Below are 22,174 nucleotides of genomic sequence, written 5' to 3'. Positions count from 1 at the left end.
TTGTGACATATTTCATCGCACTGAGTAGCTGTGTAACACAGTCAACTATCACATAACTTATCGCTCTCCTACAGCGATTTCTGTGCTTAATATCATCAGAATAGAAAAAAATCTTAAGTAACAGAGCGCATATTGCCGCTAAGTGAGAAACTTTGCTTGTATCTAACATTAATAGTAAAGTGAGCATGTTTACTCCGACTATAGCCTTTGTGATCTGTCCCATCTTACTCCAATTCACATTATACCTTCACTCTATAACTTACTTTATGGGAAGAATGACAATGCCTACAAGCAGAAGGTGTTGTTCCGTTTATTTATTGATGCAGGGAACGTCTCACCACAATACAGAACTTTCATACAATGAAAATGTAAATATAGACTTTATAATATGCTTTTACGAGGTGGTCAGCCATGCATACACAATCAGCAAGCTACCATACAGTTTGCTACCATATATTGTCTTCTTGATCCTTTGGCGACATGCACGGTGGTAGTAGAAGAATCGTTCTGTAGTCAGCAGGAAATGCCGGTTCTCTAGGCTTTCTCTATTTTTCGCGAAACAGGGATTTCCAGTAGATTGATGGTGTATGTTCTGGGACACTAGGACAATTTTATAAAAAATAAAAAAATCTCTAGTGAACGTGCCACTCACGATTTTCTTATTTTTCACAAAATTGTCCTAATCTCCCAGAACATAGAAAATCAATCTACTATCCCTTTTACCTAATAATATAATATAATGTAATATAATAATACAATAACAGCTATAATGAAAAATCATTTATTTTACATACATTTCCCATAGGTGAATGTAATAAATATATAAAATTATTTACTTGCTGCTTTAGCAGCCATAAGATTATTATGATCTGTTGTTTATAAATGTTTTTGAGATAACGCTTATTTACAGTTCTACCACATTCACAAGTAACTTTCATTTTACTACATTCTTTCCAGCATTCTTTACATACATAACAATGTCCACCTGTTCGATATTTATCTTTATAAAATTCCTCAATACCTTTTTTAATCATACAGTGATTATACTGTTTTTTATTGTGGCTTGGCACAGCCTAAAGACTGCTGTAGCTTTCGCTTAAGCTTGTACACACTGAGCCTGAAACATGTTTTCAAAACATGTTTCCGACAGCTTGATGTGGACACCATTTGGAAACATGTTTCGAAACACAGAAACATCTACCAGTAGCAGTGTCGGTACAGATCAAAGGAAACAATGTTTCAGAGTAGCTACCACTTGTCACCACTGCACGGCGCTAGCGTGTGTGTGTGTGTGTGTGTGTGTGTGTGTGTGTGTGTGTGTGTGTGTGTGTCATCAAATGTTAAATGGTGTTGTGTTTACTGTAGTGTGGTTTTCGCTTTATTTTTCTAAAATAATGGAGTGGTCAAGGCAACAAATTGTTGATGTAACTGCCATATACCAGGGGGAGGATTGCTTATGGAACGTCCGGAGCAAGGAATATAAAAACACTGTTAAAAAACACGATGCACTTGCGAAAGTTGCAGCAGATTTTGGCACGGACACGGGATGTGTAGAGAAAAGATACGATCGCTCGTGGTTGCTTATAGGCGCGAGAAAAGATAAATTATTTCCACCAGACCATCTGGTAGTAGTGCAGACACTGCATATGGCTCGAACTGGTTCAGCTATCGGCTACTGCAGTTCTTCGACGATGAACATGAGCCGAAGGAGACAACAGATACATTGGAAAATAAGGTACGAAAATTATGCTTGTTTGTCTTTATTTGTATTGTATAGTACACAGTCACATTCATCCATAGTTATTTTGTCACGGACACTTCCTTGTGAGCTTAAAAAATAATTAGCAAATTCATCTCGAATTTGTTTATTTGTGGAAGCAGCTTTCCTTGGTATATTCTGTGCTGAAATGAAAACTGATGCAGTGTTATCTCGTCTCCATGTGCCTGGAATCATCTCGCCTGTTTGTAAATCGTAGGAATCGAAACTTCCATGTGGGGTGTACTGGTTTCTCGCCTCAGCATTTCGCCTTAAAAAATTGTGGAGACATACAGCTGTAAGTGTGACAGTTTTTGCCTTTTCCGGTTGTAGCAACATAAGTTTTCTAAACACACGAAAAACTGAAACCATAATGCCAAAAGTGTTCTCAACAACCATTCTGGCCTCTGAAAGTCCGTAATTAAAAACTCTCTCTTTTGAACCTTTAACATGTTTTCCCGGGTAGGGTTTCATAATGTTTTCCTGTAAGGGAAAAGCATCGTCTGCTACAAAATCATATGGTAGGGCCTTGGTGACACCTGGTAAGCATTCAGCTTGTGGCAAGATAAGTTTCTTTTTTTTAATTAACTCATTTATGCTCACGTTTTTGAACACACCACCATCTGATATTCTGCCTTGGCAGCCGATATCTGTGTACAAAAAGTTGTAGCTGGCATCGACGACAGCAAACAGCACAATGCTGAATGAACCTTTATAATTATAATATTCACTTCCACTACCAAAAGGGCACTGTAGCACGATATGTTTCCCATCAATTGCTCCAACACAATGGGGGAACTGAAGAATCTGGGAGAATAAACATGCTATTTCACTCTTGTCGTTTTCAGTCACAGTGTAAGTAGGCTGTTTAGATTTTTATATTGGTAATGCCACGTAGCGCTCTGTATGAAAATCACTGGCTGTGCTGTGTGCAGTCTGTGGCTAGTTTGCATTGTTGTCTGCCATTGTAGAGGGGCAGCTGGATGTTAACAGCGCGTAGCGTTGCGCAGTTGGAGGTGAGCTGCCAGCAGTGGTGGATGTGGGGAGAGAGATGGCGGAGTTTTGAAATTTGTAAGACTGGATGTCATAAACTGCTATATATATTATGACTTTTGAACACTAGTAAGTAGTTTGAATCTTTTATTTAGCTGGCAGTAGTGGCGCTCGCTGTATTGCAGTAGTTCGAGTAACGAAGATTTTTGGTGAGGTAAGTGATTTGTGAAAGGTATAGGTTAATATTAGTCAGGGCCATTCTTTTGTAGGGATTTTTTAAAGTCAGATTGCGTTGCGCTAAAAATATTGTGTGTCAGTTTAGTGTTGATCAGAATAGATAAAGAGCGAAATGTTTGAGTGCGTTCAGTTCTGCTCAGCTGTTTGAAAATCAAATAATGTAAGAGGTTTATCAGCACAGTAATTAATTAATTTTTCTAAGGGGACGTTTCAACAGGTATCTGAAAGAAAGAAATTTGATTTCAGGTTTTCGTACATTCGCCAGAGGGCAAAAATGAAGATAAAAATGTTGCGACTGGACCTTCCAGTCCTCCACCACGAAAAATTAGAAGGATGGGCGAGAAAAAAGATATGCAGTAACCCTACAAGATTGCGTCTCAATTACTAACTAAAGTGCTGCAAAAACAAGAAGAGTACAAGAACGATTAATGTAGTATGTATGGGCAGTATGTGGCATCAGTTTTACAGAAATTGCCAGAGTTAGAAAGAGCAAAACCAATGGCTTTGCTTAATGATGTGATATATGAAACAGCATGTAGCGTATTTGGAAAGTGAGCAGTCGACAAGGTGTATGAATGTGGCAGGGCCATCATCATCATCAAGTAATAATTTCCCTGTTACATTTACGAGTTATGAAGACAGTCACAACGCAATTGAAGAAGTTGTATTTGATGAGATATGTAATGTAATTGAGAAATAATAACACTTCGAAAATGTGCTTATTTAACAATGTTTTTCATTTACTTACCTTAACATAATCCTTCAGTACTTCCACCAGAGCTCCACATACTACAGGTACTATTTGAGATGTGGCTTGTTTGTAAATGCGAAATAAATACGCAAGGCTCTGAAATGAATCTCCTGTTGCCAGGAAACGAAGAGTAACTGCAAGCCTTTGGTTGACTGAAATAGCTTTCCTGAAAGTCTTGTTTTGAAACCAAAGGTGATATCATATTTGCCAGATATTCAAAACCGGTAGGTGAGATCCGAGTGAAGTTGTGGAAGGTCAATACTCAGCTCACGTAGCAGGTTATTTCCGCCAGTTCTATAGAATGTTTTTCTCCACCAACGATGAGGACGCCTTTCATTTTGTTTGTGTAAACCTTCTAGTATTAATAATGCAGCACCACATATCATTATTGTTTCTTCAACACCAGACATAATGCAGCAGCAGACGATACGAACTCAATAACACAAGGAGCACTACAGACAGCGTGAACACACAACGAGAAACGTTTGCTGCCAGTGTGGACAGAAACAGAGACCAGAAACAAAGTTGGAAACATCGCAGAATACAATGTTTCCAACGGAAACATGTTTCCAGTGGTAATGTGTACGCGGCTTTAGTGTTGTCCATTTGAATAAAATAAAATTAATGAGAAAAACTGTTTCACATTGTGAATATAAGTAAATTAATTAAAATAAATTAGTTAACAGTGGGAAAATTAGATTAAAATTTTTAGTTTTTATTTTTTCTGTCCTTCTTAAAATGTTTCAGAAACATATACAAATATCAAGTTAACACTTTTATAAATTTTTTAAGTTTTTCATTCATTTATATAGTAGCAAATGTTAATAATTAAAAATTTTCAGTAAGTATTCTATGTTTTGCAACATATGTAAGATTCTTTTTACCATACATAATTAAATAAACAAGTGTAGCATCTGGAATTTTATCATTAAAAGTTGCACAAAGTTTCATAGTTGTTTTCTGTGTAGTTACAACATTCTTTCTACGTGTCATACTAATTACATAAATTGGATAATTATTTACAAAACTAAATGTATTAATATCAGTATCTGATTTTAGTAAAGTAATTCTTTTAAAATCTAAAAATACATCATATCCTTTTAGAAAATTATTTGGCGAATTAATATTCCACATTTCTTGAGGAAAAACGTCATTTCCTCCATTTTTTAAATAATATTCTGTAGTTTAACAGATTAAATAATGACAAATCAACTAATTGATTATTTTTACGATTTGTCTGAAATACAACAAAAAATATGGCATATCAATTTCTGAAGGGTTATAGTAATTAATAATATCTAGTTCAAAATTATTTTTACCAGATAATCCAGCAACTTCTTCTGTTTGAAGTTCATAAAAAGAAATAGGAATTTTAGGATTTATGAGAATATTTTCATGTTTTTCAAGTATGTAATTTGGCTCATATTTAACTATAGGTACTCGAATTTCTATATATTCTATAATAATTTTACCTTCTTTAGGAAGTGTATCTTTTATTTCATCTCCAGCATCATTTTTATCAGGCCAACATAGAAGTACATTACCAGACGATGAACTATGTGTAAAAATTACAGTTAAATCTCCTTCCCACATAATTTCATTATAATCTTCAAAAAATCCTCCAGGTAATGATAATGTATAAGGAACTTTATTTCCTTTACTATTTATTTTTCCTGTATTAATTATATGTCCTTCTAAACTTGTTTTGTCAGTAACAGATGAAGTTAGATGAAGTAAAGCAGATGAAGAAATAAAAGTTTGCTGAATTCTAGATAAAATATTATTTCCTTTCTTTATCGTTATGAAATCTAATAGTTTTGCTGCATAATTATCAATTAATTTTTTATTTGATTTTCCATCATGAGTTGGATAATCTCTTCCATCATTCCCATAATACTAAAACTCATATAAAATTGTTCATGATTTGGATGAAGCCAATCATCACCTATATTTATTTCAATTTCTGTATCTTTGTTAGGAACATTTAAATTATTTTTACTTTTCTCACTGACAGGGAATGACTAGAATTAATAACTTTCAATTTTATTCATGACACAGTCTAAGATTGCTTTAGCTATCACTGATTTATTAAGGAAAAAATTTATTAAGATATTTCTAAAACAACTGTTAAAGTAGCACCATTAAAGTCTTTTATATTATCATTTTCATCAGTTATAGTAACTTCTAAATCTTGAATTGTATCAAAAATAGGAAGATTTATGGGATATTTTGGTTCATAAATTATTAGTCCACCAATCACTCCATTATGTTTAAATGAAGCTATAATATTAGTTTCTTTATGAAAATGATCATTATGTTTTACATACATTCCATCACCAAGATTAAAATTTATATTTACTAATTCAAAAGGAATATTTTAGTAACATCTTTAGCTATAGCTTTTTCAATAGGTAAAATAATTTGATTGTTAAAGCCAAGTAAACTTCCAATACTGTCTTACATATCCATATACAATTTTACATCACTTTCAATAACAATTCTATTTCATCTGCATTAATAGGTATATTAGGTTTTTCAGAATGAATAATATTTTTAAATTTTTAAAACTATATTGACCTACAGTAATTTATATTGTTTCACCATCAAAATAAAGCTCATTATTTTTTGTTGTAATATTTGGCATTAAAAAGTTGAATAAAAACCAACTAGAGAAACATTAGTATAACTATCACATATTGGAACAGTAACTCTTTTTCTAAGTACTGAAGATTTATCACTAAGTTGAAAAAGGCGGCTCATTTATTACTGAATAAATTATTAAATAAGTGAATAAAACAGATTGGGATCCTAAAGTAAGAATTCCAGTAAAGCATTCAAAAATCAAATATGTGTAATCTTTTACCAAATTCTATTAGATGTGTAATAATTGGACCAAGTGGTTGTGGAAAAACAACATTAATGATTGATAATTATATTTTAGCTCCAGGTTGGTTAAACTGGATAAAATTAAACACTTATATATTTATTCAAAAAGTTTAGATCAACCAAAATATCAAGAATTTATAAAACAATGTAAAAAAATTGAAGATAAAATAAATAAACAAATGGCTAGTTTTATTGAAAAGAGTGAAGAAATTATTCCATTACATGTATGCGAAAATAATTAAGTTGTGGTATTCGGTGATTTCATTATAGATAATCAATATATTGTAAGAAAACATTTTACTAGAGGAAGACACAAAGCTAAAGATTGCTTTTATTTAGCACACACTTATTCAAAAATACCAAAGCAGTTAGTTAAAGATAATTTAAAATTTTTAAATATATTTCTTCAAGATGATACAGATTTAAATCAAATTTAGCATGAGTTCGTTGGTGGAGATTTAAAGTTTGATAATTTTAAGGAAATGTGTAGTAAATGTAGGAATGATGAAAACAAAATGAAGGTAAATTTAGAAATACATAAACATAAACATAAATGTAAACATAAACATAAATGTTAAACAAACATAAACGTTAACATAAACATAAAAGTTAAACATAACTAATGTTCTTTTTTCTTTAATAAATGTTTGCAAAGTATGATGAAGAAGTTGTTAAAAAACTAAACAAGATAGAAATAAAGCTGAAGAATTGAAAGAACAATTTAAGCTTTAGAAAAAGCAACCAAGAAGAGAATATGAGAAATATAAAAAGGAAGATCAACCTGTTATTGACGCAATTGAACAAGTTATACAAGGAATCGAAGGATTAGGTGCTAATGATTTAAAGGCAATTGAAGAAAACAGAGAAGTTGAATAACAAGTCATTCCATATCGTAATCATATAGAAGATTTTGGCGATTTATCATCGACTAACCATTAACAAATTGGTCTGATGATGTTCCTGGAAAATATGATTATACGTTAAGTGAATCATAAATTGAAGACATATTAAATAAATAACAAGAAGAAAATGAATTAAAAAGATAATTGAAAGTACAAAGATAAATGAAACTAAAAATACAATGTTAGTGAAAGAATATCACAGTATATTAATCATAGTGAAGATAAAGTATTTGGTTTAAAAGCAGTTGGTGTGTTTAAATATGTTGGAAAATTACCTGTTGAATTTAATGGTGAAAAACTAAAAATTGGTGATAAAACATATGAAGCTACAGTTAGATTAATGAAACTTTTAACTAAAAAAAACTACTATGGAAGATTTAAATAAAAAGTATGATGCTGTAGATTTATCAAATTATGCAGATATATTATATAATTTTGGAGTATTGTATTATGATAATAATCCAAATAAAATAATATGAAGTAAAACTAATAAATAAAATTACTTAACAAAAGAAATTGTTGATGATTATTTTCCAAATTTTAGAAAACAAACTATAGATGATACAGAACCAAGTTCTCCTGGAAAAATATGTGAAGGTTTAGTTAAAAATATAAACAGATAAAGAAATTGAATATGTTTGGATAAATGATGTTAGACAATTAATTGATGCATTAGCATTAATTCAAGGTGAACAATTAGTTGGAGAAAAGAATTATCTTAAAGAAAAAGTTAGTATTGAACAAATTTTAACAAATAAATTTAGTGATTTCATAACTTATAATCCAAAAGGAATTCCATATTTCAATCGATTTTTAAATAATCTTCCACATACATTTTGGAAATGTGATAAATATGTAAAGTATTATTAAATTCTTTAATTAACAAATTTCCATTTGAAATGTATCTTCCAGGTTATCATTATTGTCGTCCAGGAACGAAATTAGAAGATAGATTAGCTAAAGGTGATAAAGGTATAAATCCATTAGATGAAGCTTGTAACAAACATGATATTGCTTATAGAGATAATAAAGATTTAGAAAATAAGACACATAGCTGTTAAAGAAATTCAATTAGCTGCAAAAGGAAAAATGTATTTCAATGATGCTTCATTTGGTGAAAAAGGTGCAGCAACAGCAGTTAGAGGAATAATGTATGGAAAACGAAAATTAGGTATGGGAATTAATGTTGGTGAAAATGGGTGGGGATTATAAATTTAAAAATCTTTATCAAACTTTTAACTATATAAATAAATACCTTTACAATTGATTATACATTACTACCTAGTGGCAAAACTAAACCAAAATCAATTAAATAAAAATTAAAAACTGAACAATTAAATGCGATTGAACCATTTTTAACAGATGTTCAAAAAAGGAAAAAAGAAAAGGAAGATGGTGGAAATTTACTTGTAACATTAGCTATTCCTTTTCTTAAAAAATTATTGAATATTTAACAAAAAGGAGAGATGGTAAAGGACTAACACAACATGAAGGCGGATTTTCACCATTATTATTAGCTGAATTACCTTATTTAGCAACAATTGGTGTTTTAGATGTTGTATCTGCAGTAAATGCAAATGCAGTTCTAAACAAGAGAAATGCTGATAAAGAAGACATAATTTAGAAATGGAAAAGAAAGCCAGAAGTGGAATAAAGAAAACAAAAAAATCGAAAAAGTAATTGATAATTATCCTAATGCATTAAGTAATTTTGATATGGAAGAACTTACTAAACAAAAAAAATTAAAGTTTTTCATGGTGTATATATGATTGAAGAAGGACCAAATAAGCCATTTAGAGTTGAATGTGGTATAGTTAATTTACATACATCTGATAATCCTGGTACAATTTGGTTTTGTTATTTTAAAAATAAAGATAAAAAAGTTGTTTTTATTCATTTGGAGGTAAAATACCAAAACAATTAATAAATGATTTAGGAAAAGATAAATTATATTACAATACAGAAAGAATACTGAATTTTGAAGTAGTAATATGTGGTCATTTATGTCTGATTGTTTTAAAATAGTGATATTTTAGATTTAATAAATGGACATTTTTGGAAATAAGAACATTTATTTGAACAAAATGAACAAGTACACACTACATCTACATTCGACCTAGATGAAATGGAAAATAGTATTAAACAACTACACTCATTAATAGATCCAAAGATAACTAATGTAATTAAAGGATTTCAAAACGAATTTAATGTTATTTTTAAAATAACTAGAGGATATATTGATTTTAAAAATAGAAAACATGTTAATATAAATGATCCAAATGATGTAAAAGATGTTGTTAACAAATATTATTTTGTTAATGAACCATTTAAATTTTGTTTCAAACCCAGAATATACAAGTATTTTAACACAATTAAATAACTATGTTAATAAATAAGAATATAAGAAGTTTCTTTTAGACCTAAAAGAAAGAAATGGTATTATAGATGGTATTATGCAACATTATAATTAAGAACTAAACAAGATGAAAAGAAATCTTATTAACACTTTAAATAACATTGATTCAGTAGGAACTTATGTAGAATCATTAGAATCAGAAATTAAAAAAAGCATGGACAAAAAAGTAGGTAAAGATCTAGAAGTAATGGAAAAATTAGATTAATTTTAACTTTAATAAAGGTTTATCTTTCTAAATGGGAAATCATGTTTCATATGATTAACGTATTATTTGTTTAAAGTGTAACAAGTTTACTGATACACATAATTCATATAGAGTAACAACTAAAAATGAAAGACTAATAAATGAAGTTCTTTGTACAAATTGTAAAACTAAAAAGAGTGAATTTGTTAAAAAAATTAGCTGGTGAAGGTTTATATAATAATAATAATGTTCGTGAAAATATAATTAATGAATTAAATAAACCATTGAGAAAGAATTTTAAAAGAAGATATTTTGTTTCTTTAAGTGTAGATTATTTATGGCAAGGTGATTTAGTTAAAAGGGATTCAGGTAATTTAAAATGTATATTAACAGTATCTGAGGTTTTTTCAAAATATGCATTTGCTGTTCCTATTAAAGATAAAACAACTAAATATATATTTGATGCATCTAAAAAAAATTTATAGATAGAAAGCCACATAATTTACAAACTGATAATGGTAAATAATTATATAATAAATAATTTAAAGAATAAAAAATATGACACGAATCATTATCAAACTTTTTCAGAATTAAAGGCATCTGTTGTTGAACAATTTAACAGAACACTTAAAGAAAAAATGTGGAAGATATTTCCTTTACAAGGAAATTATAAATTGATAAATTCAATTATAGATCTTATTCATGGATATGAAAACATAAAATAATCTACAATAAAAATGAAACCAATAGAAGTTAGTGAAAAGGGCTTAAAAATAAGTAACATTGTATCTAGTCACAGACTAAAGTATGCTTTAGCTGGCACTAATGAGATAGCTAAGTTTAAAAAAGGTTATAAACTTAGAAATTGTAAACTTAAAGATCTTTTTGAAAAAGGATATACAGCTAATTGGTCAACAGAAATATTTGAAATTGAAGTTGTTTTTTATTGTAATCCAATTACATATAAATTAAGAAACATAAAAGGGAATTTTTATGAATAAGAACTACAAACACAAAATATCCACATGTATACTTAGTCTAAAATATTTTAAAAAAGGAAGATAATAAAGTTTATGTTAAATGGTTAGGTTTTCATAATTCACATTAGTGTTGCGTAAATAAAGTTATTGTATAGTAGTTCAGTTTGAGTAAGACTAAATATATCCTTAATCATTTGTTCTTGAGTATAGATATCCTAAATATTAAAATAGTTCACATGACAGACAATTCTTAAATTTTCTTTCATGCTTTGATTCAGATTTATTAAATTAACATTTATTAAATTAACATTTCTTCACAATTTGGATGTCTATCTTCAATTTTATACAGTTGTTTCTGTAATTTTGTTTGTTCTGTTCCTACGACAGAATAGTTTATTCACATTCATCATCAAATAATGAATCAATGAAAGAATGAATGTTGGTCTTAAGATTTCATTAATTCTTGTAGCAACTATATGTGGTAATAAACTATTTATTTCTTCATTTCTTTTACCGGTTGTTTCCGATGCAATAGTAACTGTTTCTCACCAAATTTTGAATATGATCATCTTTAACCCTTTAATTCTATCATCTTTCATTTTAATTCTATCATCTTTTAATTGGATTATTTCTGTGTTTACTTTATTCAATTCTTGTAGAAGTTGTATACAATTAAGTTTATGTTCTATTTGATATTTATTAGCAACAATCATCTCCTTTCTAATCTTATATTCACCATGTTTTCTAATTGATGGTAAATCATTTTGAGTAACCCACTTTTTGAATTGTTTAGGTTTTAATTTTTGAAGATAATGTCAGTTAATATAATCCTGATTCATTAATGAATATTGTGATTTTTTCATTATTTGTTACATCGTCGAAATTGGACAGTCTAAGATTTACTAGTAATTTATTATCATATTCATCAACATGTTTAAAAGCTGTAAGTGTTTGATTATATTCTGAAATATCGGCAATATCTTTTGCTGTAAACCATGGATTATTTTCTTCATCAATACTCATAAAAATTGTTTTTTGTTGTAAATAAGCTTGATTTTGAATATATCTACAATCGATTCCATTTAATATTAATATTATGTATTAGTTTAGTGAAAAATTAACATTGTGTGAAATTTAAAGTTTGTATATATGAATAAATTGAATTAGAGAGTTTAGCTTTTTTTATAAATCTAATAAGAATTGTTTGATATAAATGGAGAAGCAAAACGAAATGCAAACTAAACTAAAAGAAAGTTATGTGCTAATTATGGTATGTGAAAAAGATATTGAATGTCCTATTTGTTTATGTGATAATAATCAATTTGTTAAAACAAATTGCAAACATTTTCTTCATATAGAATGTACTGATGAATGGTTAAAGGAAAAAGAAAATTGTCCACTTTGTAGAACTATTATTAATAATAAAGTACCAGAAAAAAATGAAATAATTCATATTAATGCTATGTTTGATGCAGATTATTATGGCGGCTCTGAAGATTATTGGTTATGATTATTATAAAATAAATTATATGAATAATTTAAAATTTATTCTAATTAATTTTTTTCTACATAAATACAACACATTCAAATTCAACAAGATTGTTCTGTGAACACGTATTTTTTTAAGTATTGTAATACAGAGAAATCAATTGTAAATTTCACTTTACAAAAGTATTCAAAAGATCGTTATAGAACTATATGTAGAGCATGTTTAAATAAATATCATGTAGAATATTACAATAAAAATCGAATTCATTGTGTATGTGTTGAACGTGTTGCTGAGTATTATTTTAAAGAACATTTAAGGAAAAATCCAAGTGAAAAACATAAAAAATTGAAAATGAATCTACAATGAATGATGAAAAAGTCATAAGTGAAGAAAAAAAGAAATTTAAAATTTATCAATAAATTAAAAATTTACATTGTTTTCATATCAATCCATCATATAAAGATAATCATATTAAGAAATGTAAGAAATGTAAAGAAAAGAATATATTAAGAATAAGAAAGCTTTAACTTTAAATAATAATCCTTTATGATTAATTATCTATCCATCTATTAATAATTATCATTTTTATTTAAGAAAAATAATTTTTACAGAACTAATGAAAATTTTTGATAAATAGAAGAGCAAACTCATTGTTAAACTAACAGCTTAAGAACGAATTATTGTTAAACTAATTGATTAGAAATCAATTGATTGTTAAACTAACTGTCTAAAAAACTAATTGCTTCTTAAACTAATTTTCTTTTCGATTAATTATTTACTAAATAATAATCCTTGTCCATCTATTAAATAATTATACTTTTCTTCCAAAAATATTTTTTACATATCAAATAAATTTTTTGTAATAAATGGAAGATTAAAATGGAATATGACATTGCTGTTCAACTAGACAAAGTTGCTAATCAACTACAACAGTTTAGGGTTGTAACACTACATGAATTTATAATTTATGAGGATTCAAAATTATGTAAAACTCATTTAATTAGATTTATTATTAGTAATCGTTCAATTCTTATTAGTTTCATCCAGATATTGCTGGAAATAATACACCTGTAGTAAGTGAAAATAATACAAATATTGTTAAAAAATAATAAGTCTAGAATAAGTGAAAATCATAAAAATTATATAACTGAAGTAAGTAAAAACTATAAAAATATTGTTAATTTATATATAACACTATAAGTAAGTGATAATCAAACAAATATTGTTAAAACTAATAAAATTGAAGTAAGTGAAAATCTTTTGAAAAAGTTACCATTTTATGATATTTATGATGTTTTTCTAACTAAAGAAGATAAACCATTAAAAGGAATATTTTCATCTTCTACAAATATATTTGCAAATCCAAAAGATAGAAAAACAATTAAAAATTCCTTAGTTGAAAAGGCATTTTGAAACAGATTACAAATTTAGAAAACAATATGGATGTACTTGTTGATTTCTTAAATGCAGTAAAAACAAAAACTTTTAAGATTGTTAATGACTATTTGAAAGTACATCAAGGTGTAAAAATAAATTTTATTTTATGTTGTGAATTTACATTACAAGCATGTGAAACAAGTGAAACAGTACAAGAATTTGATCAACAAACACCAAACTATACTATTTTAACTGAAAAAGATTTTAATAAAAAATTCAAGTATGGTAAAAGACATATTTTAGAAAAAATATCTTATTTTCAAACACAAGAAAATTTACATTTACCAATTAACAAATATTTTCCACTCAGAGGTTCAACTATTGATTTACCAGAGAAAATAAAGGATGTGTTAATGTGAAAAATAATGATCAAAAGTGTTTGTTATGGTGTATAAAAGCAGCATTGTTTCCTGTAGATGAACATCCAGAAAGAATAACAAAATATAAATATGTTTGTCTTGATCATGATAAAAAGAATTGGAAAATATTGTATTTCCTGGATTAGTTGATTACATACCAAAAATTGAAAATATAATTAATGTATATCTTAATGTTTAATCATTTGATGATGAAGATAAAAGTTACCAAGTGTATCCATTAAAAATAACAAAATCTATCAAGGAAAAACATGTAATTCTACTTTATTTCAAGAAAGATAATAATTCACATTATAGTTATACAAAAAATTAATCTAGACATCTATCAAGTTAAAATGCTAAACATACTGAATTAAAATCTATTTGTGATTTATGATTGCTACATTTTAATAGTAAAGAAAAATTAGATGAACACACAAAACTTTGAAACTTCCTGGCAGATTAAAACTGTGTGCCCGACCGAGACATAGGCAAAGGTCCCGAGTTCGAGTCTCGGTCGGGCACACAGTTTTAATCTGCCAGAAAGTTTCATATCTGCGCACACTCCACTGCAGAGTGAAAATCTCATTCTGGAAACATCCCCCAGGCTGTGGCTAGGCTATGTCTCCGCTATATCCTTTCTTTCAGGAGTGCTAGTTCTGCAAGGTTCGCAGGAGAGCTTCTGTAAAGTATGGAAGGTAGGAGACGAGATACTGGCAGAGGTAAAGCTGTGAGTACCGGGCGTGAGTCGTGCTTCGGTAGCTCAGATGGTAGAGCACTTGCCTGCGAAAGGCAAAGTTCCCGAGTTCGAGTCTCGGTCGGGCACACAGTTTTAATCTGCCAGGAAGTTTCATATGAGTGCACACTCCGCTGCAGAGTGAAAATCTCATTCTGAACACAAAACTAATAAACCATTAAAAGTTGAAATGCCAGGTGAAGGAGAATTTTTTTTTCAAAATTATCCATTTACACAAAAAGTTCCATTAGTTATTTAAGCTGAGTTTGAAAGCTTACTTTTAAAAATGGATAATTGTGAACCAAATCCCGAATGACTATACACAATGAAATATCAAACACATGCACCAAGTGGATTTTGCTATTATATTAAGTATATATATTGAAATTATATAGATCATGTAGTTTATAGAGGAACAAATTGCCATAAAAATTTATAGAATGTTTAAAACAAGACATTGAAGAAATTGTAAGAAAATATTCTGAAATTGAAGAAATGAAACCACTTGATCTTGATGAATACAAAATGTATTTTAAATCTACAGTTTGTGCACTATGTAAATGTCCTTATACAAAAAAGAATAAAAAAGTACATCATCATGATCATTTATATGGAAAATATATTGCTCCATTATGTAATGTGTGTAATTTAGAACAACAATAACCCATTTTACACCTATTTATTTACATAATTTCTCTGGTTATGATTCACATCTTTTTGTAAAATGACTTGGTTATAATAATAAAGAAGTAGAATTAATACCGAACAATGAAATAAAAATATTACTTTTAGTAAACATACAAAAATTTTAAATATGTGATTTATTGATACATTTAGTTTTATGGTTCTTCACTTGATAAACTATCATCAAATTTTTAAAAAATCAATAAAAAATATTTAAAAAACGTTTTTCTCCTGAATTATTTAATCTAGTAATTAGAAATCATATTTATCCATATGATTACATGTATTCTTGGAGAAATTTGAAGAAACACAATTACCAACAGAAGATAAATTTTATAGTGAATTAGATGATTGTGACATAAGTGATGAAGATTATGAACATGCAAAATTAGTTTGGAGAAAATTCAATATAAAAAAATCTTTCTGAATATCATGATTTATGTCTTAAAACTTATGTATTATTTTTGAATGATGTATTTTAAAATTTTAGAAATACGTGTATAAATACATATAATTTAGATCCTTCTTGTTTTTTTACAGCATCAGATTTATCTTGGGATGCAAAGTTAAAAAATTCTAATCAAAAACTTGAATTATTACATGATTATGATATCCTACTAAAGGTCGAAAAAGGAATAAGAGGTGGAATTTCACAATGTTGTAAAAGATATGTAAAAGCAAATAATAATTATTTAAAAGATTATAATAATAAAGAAATATCAAATTATATAGTGTATCTAGATGCAAATAATCTATATGGTTATGCTATTAACTAATATTAACCATATGGCGGATTTAAATGTGAAAAACCAAATAATTTTTATTGTAGAAAAATTAGCAAAATGTCAAACAATAGTCAAAATGTATATATATATATGAGGTAGATCTAGAATATCCCAAAGAATTACATAATTTACATAGAGATTTACTGCTAGCTCCTGAATCAAAACTTGTTCCAGGTACAAATGAAAGCAAATTAATAACTACTTTAGATAAAAAGTGTAATTATGTAGTACATTATAGAAATTTTAAACAATATTTACCTTTAGGCATGAAACTTACAACAATACATCAAGTTTTAAAACTTAAACAATCTAATTGTTTAATGTAATAGTTCCATGTTTGGCAAGACAATGGAAAATATAAGGAAAAGATAAGATATAAAATTAGTTTCAAATAGTAAAATATGTGATAAACTTGTAGCTAAACAAAACCTTAAACGTAGAACTATATTTAATGAAAATCTTGCTGATATTCACACGAATAAAACTAAAATAATACTTAATAAACCTACTTATGTCGGATTAAGTATACTTGACTTATCTAAAGAATTAATGTATGATTTTCACAATAGAGTTATGAAGCCTAAATATGGAGAAAATATTGAATTATGTTATCAAGATACAGATAGTTATATTTACAATAATAAAACAGAAGATTTCGATGAAGGTATGAAATCAATGACTGGTTACTTTGGTACAAGTCATTATCCATCATATAATATATACAATATTCCTAAAGTAAAAAAGTTGTTGGTAAAATGAAAGATGAATGTAATGGAAAAATAATTGAAGAATTTTGTGGTTTAAGAGCAAAACTGTATGCTTATAAAGTTGGTGACAAAACAGTAAAGAAATCTAAAAGATTAAAAAAATATGTTGTTAAAAACAAAATAAGTTTAGAAGATTATAAAGATTGTTTGTTTAACAATATAGAACAATACAGAAATTTTTATTTAATTAAAAGTGAGAAACATAAAATCCAGAAGTATTCAAATAAACAAAAAAAGCACTAAGTCCTCATGATAATAAAAGATATGTTATAGAAAATAGATCAGATACATTACAATATGGTCATTACTCATTATTTAAAATCTAATATGCAATTACTATATATAAATCTAATAAATTTTTTTCTATATAAATGGAGACTACTTTAATCAAAAAGCTAAATAATTTAAGTATTTCTAAAGAAATTAGAAAAGTAAATGCCCTATAGATACATGTATTATATTGTTGTGTACAAAGTTCCGCATAGTCAGCGCATACACAACTTTCCCATTAGAGAGTGCTCCGCTAAGCACACCAGCACAGGTGCAGCGCTTGTCCATCTCCGTGCTACGAGATGGCGCTGTCTTAGAGACGGACCAAATTCTGCATCCGCCGATCTGCGTATTAATATGTAACGCAGCCAATGAGATTGCTGCTAACGTAGAACCTTTTCTCCTTGCAGATCACACTCGCGCAGTGATACCTGAATGTGCAAGGTATTATAACAAGTGTACAGACCTCCAATTAGTCAGTCTGCACCAGTCTGTACCAGTCTGCTTTACTCTGTACCAGTATATAGTCAAGTTTCAGTCTCCACCTAAGAAGATTATCATATTCCTGTACATAGCCATGTAGATAAATGTATAGACACTTTTGTCAAGTATCAGAGATATGTGAGAATAAGATTAACGTACCAAGACCAGAGGAACTTCTGATTGTCAATTGTAAATAGCATCCAGAATCAAGTTAAGTAATGTCTATGCTTTTTGTTATTTTAATAAATGTGTGTGAAAATTAATCAAGTTCTGTTTAAAGTTGGTCACTATCAATCTGCTACTCTAAGCATGCAAGTGGCATTTCTATTGTCTGACCTAATGGCAGAAGATAAACACGCCACGATAAGACCATGAGACATATTGCTGACACTTGCTTACTTCGTTAGAGCGACAAGTCAAATAATCTGATGGTGTGTGTACTGAAGGTCTTACAGTATGCACACCACATATATAATATTTCAGACTGTGAATATTTAAATACTAGATTTGGAGAACAACTTTGTCTAGAACTTAATAATGATTTTAAAGTTATTGTACCACATAGATTTTTTAAATTAATTGACGATTTTGATTTTGATATAATTGAAAGAGAACAAATGAAACTGAAATATAAAGGGATGAAGAAACTTAAAAATGGAAATAATGAATTTCATGAATTAGAGTTCGCAATGTAAAAAATTTACTTCTGTTAACTAATACATGTACTTATGTTCGCAATGTGAAATTATTTTTCTCATTAATTTTATTTTATTTAAACGGACAACACTAAGCGACAGCTACAGCAGTCTTTAGGTTGTGCCAAACCACAATTAAGGCAGTGTAATCAATGTATGGTTAAAAAAGGCATTGAGGAATTTTATAAAGATAAATATCGAACAGGTGGACATTGCTATGCATGTAAAGAATGATGGAAAGGACGTAGTAAAATTAAAGTTACTTGTGAAAGTGGTACAACTGTAAATAAACGTTATCCCAAAAGACATTTACAAACAACAGATCATAATAATCTTATGGCTGCTAAAGCAGAAAGTAAATAATTTTATATATTTATTTTTATTATATATTTATTATATTCACCTATGGGAATATATGTAAAATTATTTTTTTATTATAGCTGTTATTGTATTATTATATTACATTATATTATATTATTAGGTAAAAGGGATAGTAGATTGATTTTGTATGTTCTGGGAGATTATGACGATATTGTGCAAAATAAGAAAATCGTAAGTGACACAGTCACGAGATATTGTTTTATTTTTTATAAAATTGTCCTAGTGTCACAGAACATACAAAATCAATCTACTATTTCCATTTCAGTTCACTGAGCATTTCCATAATAGATACATTTTGATCGAATCTAGCAGTAACAAATTTATCAGCACATTCTTCCTTTAATCCGACCTGGTGGGAATCCCAAGCCCTAAGCAGAACTCAAGAATAGATTGCACTAACGCTATATAGACATGACCACACAGTGCCTCTTTCCTTGTGTACAATCGCAGACACATGAGCATAAAAGCGCATACATAAAAGTTAGTGGAAAGAACGAATATATGCATGTATATTCTCATGTCCACTTATTGCTTTATTGCGAAAGCAGTCCGTTAAGCATGCTCTTCTTTGCTTGGGAGTTTGTATATTTTTGTTTTAATGAAAAGGCGGCAGAAAGAGAAAAAACAAAGACGACTGCAGATAAAAAAGGGTGTAAACAAAAGAAATACGAAAGTTATAAAGTCATGGCAACATTTTGATTGCAAATTTCAAGTTACAGAGAGATTTTAGATTTTCTGCTTGGTAAACTGCTGCGACAAGGCTGGTAATAACGTTTCGACTGCAGTTAACCTGTCACATAATATCAGTCTGAACTATTTATTATGTGCAGTACAGATTAACATTCTCGGACTGAATAAATTCTGGAGTGTCATCGATCTACGAATCCATTAGAATAGAGACTATGTTTTCCAGTTTTGTATTTTTTGCATAACCAATGTCTTTCATTTCAATTTCTAGTACTTTTCTGAGGAGTTGTACATACTTTATCTTTTCTTTTGTTCAGTTGGCAGTCTCCTCCGTTGTTGCGCTATTAACATGAGTATTCGTCCACAGTTTTCACATTCACTTTTCGTAAATTGGTGTACATCTTATTCTCTGTTTCCCTTTTTCGAGACTTTTATTATTCCTTATAGTTATATGATTGGAGAAGTCTCATCTAAAGCTTGACGATCAGGGCATCACATCTCAAATTTTTATTCAAACAATGTTCGGAGGTGGCGTTCCATATGACTTCTCACTGTCTCTATCTATAAATTTCAGCATTTTTTCTTTGAGGTCAACAGATCTTATTGCACATAAATCACCTTAAAGTATAAACTCACCATACCACACAAGAAGAAAACAGATGGGCTCCACCTGTCTGACGCCTGCCAAACAAAGAAAGAGATTCCCACCCATCCCAGGAAGCAATCCACAGTTGCACATAACCTCCACTTCGGAAGAACTGGACAGAAAAAGGATTCATGTGGACGCACGTTATCCTTGTTCACCTTTATGGATTAACTTCACTTTCTTAGATTTCTCTCAATAAATCAAAGTCGATCATTCGCCTTCCATATTACCGATCTCATATGTCTCTTCCATTTGATGTAGCTCAGTGCTATGCCTAGTTAATTAATCGACATGCCTGTGCCAGGCAGCACACTACATATACTGATTCCCCAACATTAAACGATTGTTTTTCCTGCTCATCTGAATTAAGTTATATTTTTCTCCATTTAGAGCTAGTTGCCTTTCATCACACCAAACAGGAACACTGTCCTAGTCATACTGTATTCTCCTACAATCATATCGCGACAATGCGTTCCCATTCACTGCAGCATCATCAGAAAAGGGTCACAGATTGCTACTCTCCTTATGCGTCATATCGTTTATGTATGCAAGGCACTCCTGATTGTATCCTGGTCTCTGATGAGCACTCACTGTGTAGGACAACATATTGGATTCTATTATTTAAGCAGTCTTCAAGCCTCTCGCATATCTGAGAATGTATTCTACACTACTGGCCATTAAAATTGCTACACCACGAAGATGATGTGCTACAGACGCGAAATTTAACTGACAGGAAGAAGATGCTGTGATATGCAAATGATCAGCTTTTCAGAGCATTCACACAAGGTTGGCGCCAGTGGCGATTCCTAAAACGTGCTGACATGAGGAAAGTTTCCAACCGATTTCTCATACACAAAAAGCAGTTGACCGGTGTTGCCTGGTGGAATGTTGTTGTGATGCCTTGTGTAAGGAGGAGAAATGCGTACCATCACATTTCCGACTTTGATAAAGGTCGGATTGTAGCCTATCGCGATTGCAGTTTTCGTATCGGGACACTGCTGTTCTCTGCTGGTGTTGGTCAAAATCCAATGACTGTTAGCAGAATATGGAATCAGTGGGTTCAGGAGGGTAATATGGAACCCCATGCTGGATGCCAATGGCCTCGTATCACTAGCAGTCGAGATGAAAGGCATCTTATCCGCATGGCTGTAACGGATAGTGCAACCACGTCTCGATCCTTGAGTCAACAGATGGGAACGTTTACAAGACAACAACCATCTGCACGAACAGTTCGACGACGTTTGCAGCAGCATTGACTGTCAGCTCGGAGACCATGGCTGTGGTTACCCTTGACGCTGCATCACAGACAGGAGCACCTGCGATGGTGTACTCAATGACGAACCTGGGTGCATGAATGGCAAAACGTCATTTTTTCAGATGAATCCAGGTTCTGTTTACAGCATCATGATGGTCGCATCCATGTGTGGCTACATCGCTGTGAACGCACATTGGAAGCGTGTATTTGTCATCGCCATACGGGCGTATCACCTGCCTTGATGGTATGGGGTGCCATTTGTTACACGTCTCGGCCACCTCTTGTTCTAGTACTCCTTGTGACTTTGTCAGTCAATTCACCACAGATATAAGGCACATCAGAGGTGTGGAGAATCTGGTTGCTGATTACTTTTCTCGTGTTTGTAGTGCGAAAAGCAC

The 22,174-nt window shown here is 29.9% G+C and overlaps 1 protein-coding gene across 1 annotated transcript; it reads left to right on the top strand.

The window, feature by feature from the left end:
- The first annotated feature begins 10,008 nt into the window (after positions 1–10,008).
- LOC126161264 (uncharacterized) lies at positions 10,009–12,615 on the top strand. Its single transcript, XM_049917004.1, has 2 exons — positions 10,009–10,125; positions 12,328–12,615. Exons 1-2 carry the CDS (start codon positions 10,009–10,011, stop codon positions 12,613–12,615), a joined length of 405 nt encoding a protein of 134 aa, XP_049772961.1.
- The last annotated feature ends 9,559 nt before the right edge of the window (positions 12,616–22,174 follow it).

Source organism: Schistocerca cancellata, chromosome 2 (genome assembly GCF_023864275.1).
Source record: "Schistocerca cancellata isolate TAMUIC-IGC-003103 chromosome 2, iqSchCanc2.1, whole genome shotgun sequence".
Lineage (NCBI taxonomy): Eukaryota > Metazoa > Arthropoda > Insecta > Orthoptera > Acrididae > Schistocerca > Schistocerca cancellata.
The sequence above is the reverse complement of the archived record's forward strand: the minus strand, read 5'-3'. Positions and strand labels throughout refer to the sequence as shown.

Excerpts from the sequence above, each read along its gene's own strand:
- LOC126161264 (XM_049917004.1), top strand. The coding sequence starts at position 10,009 with ATGAAAAGAAATCTTATTAACACTTTAAATAACATTGATTCAGTAGGA. Across the intron at positions 10,126-12,327 it reads AAGTAGGTAAAGATCTAGAA|CAAAACGAAATGCAAACTAA; the intron begins GTAATGGAAAAA and ends TAAATGGAGAAG.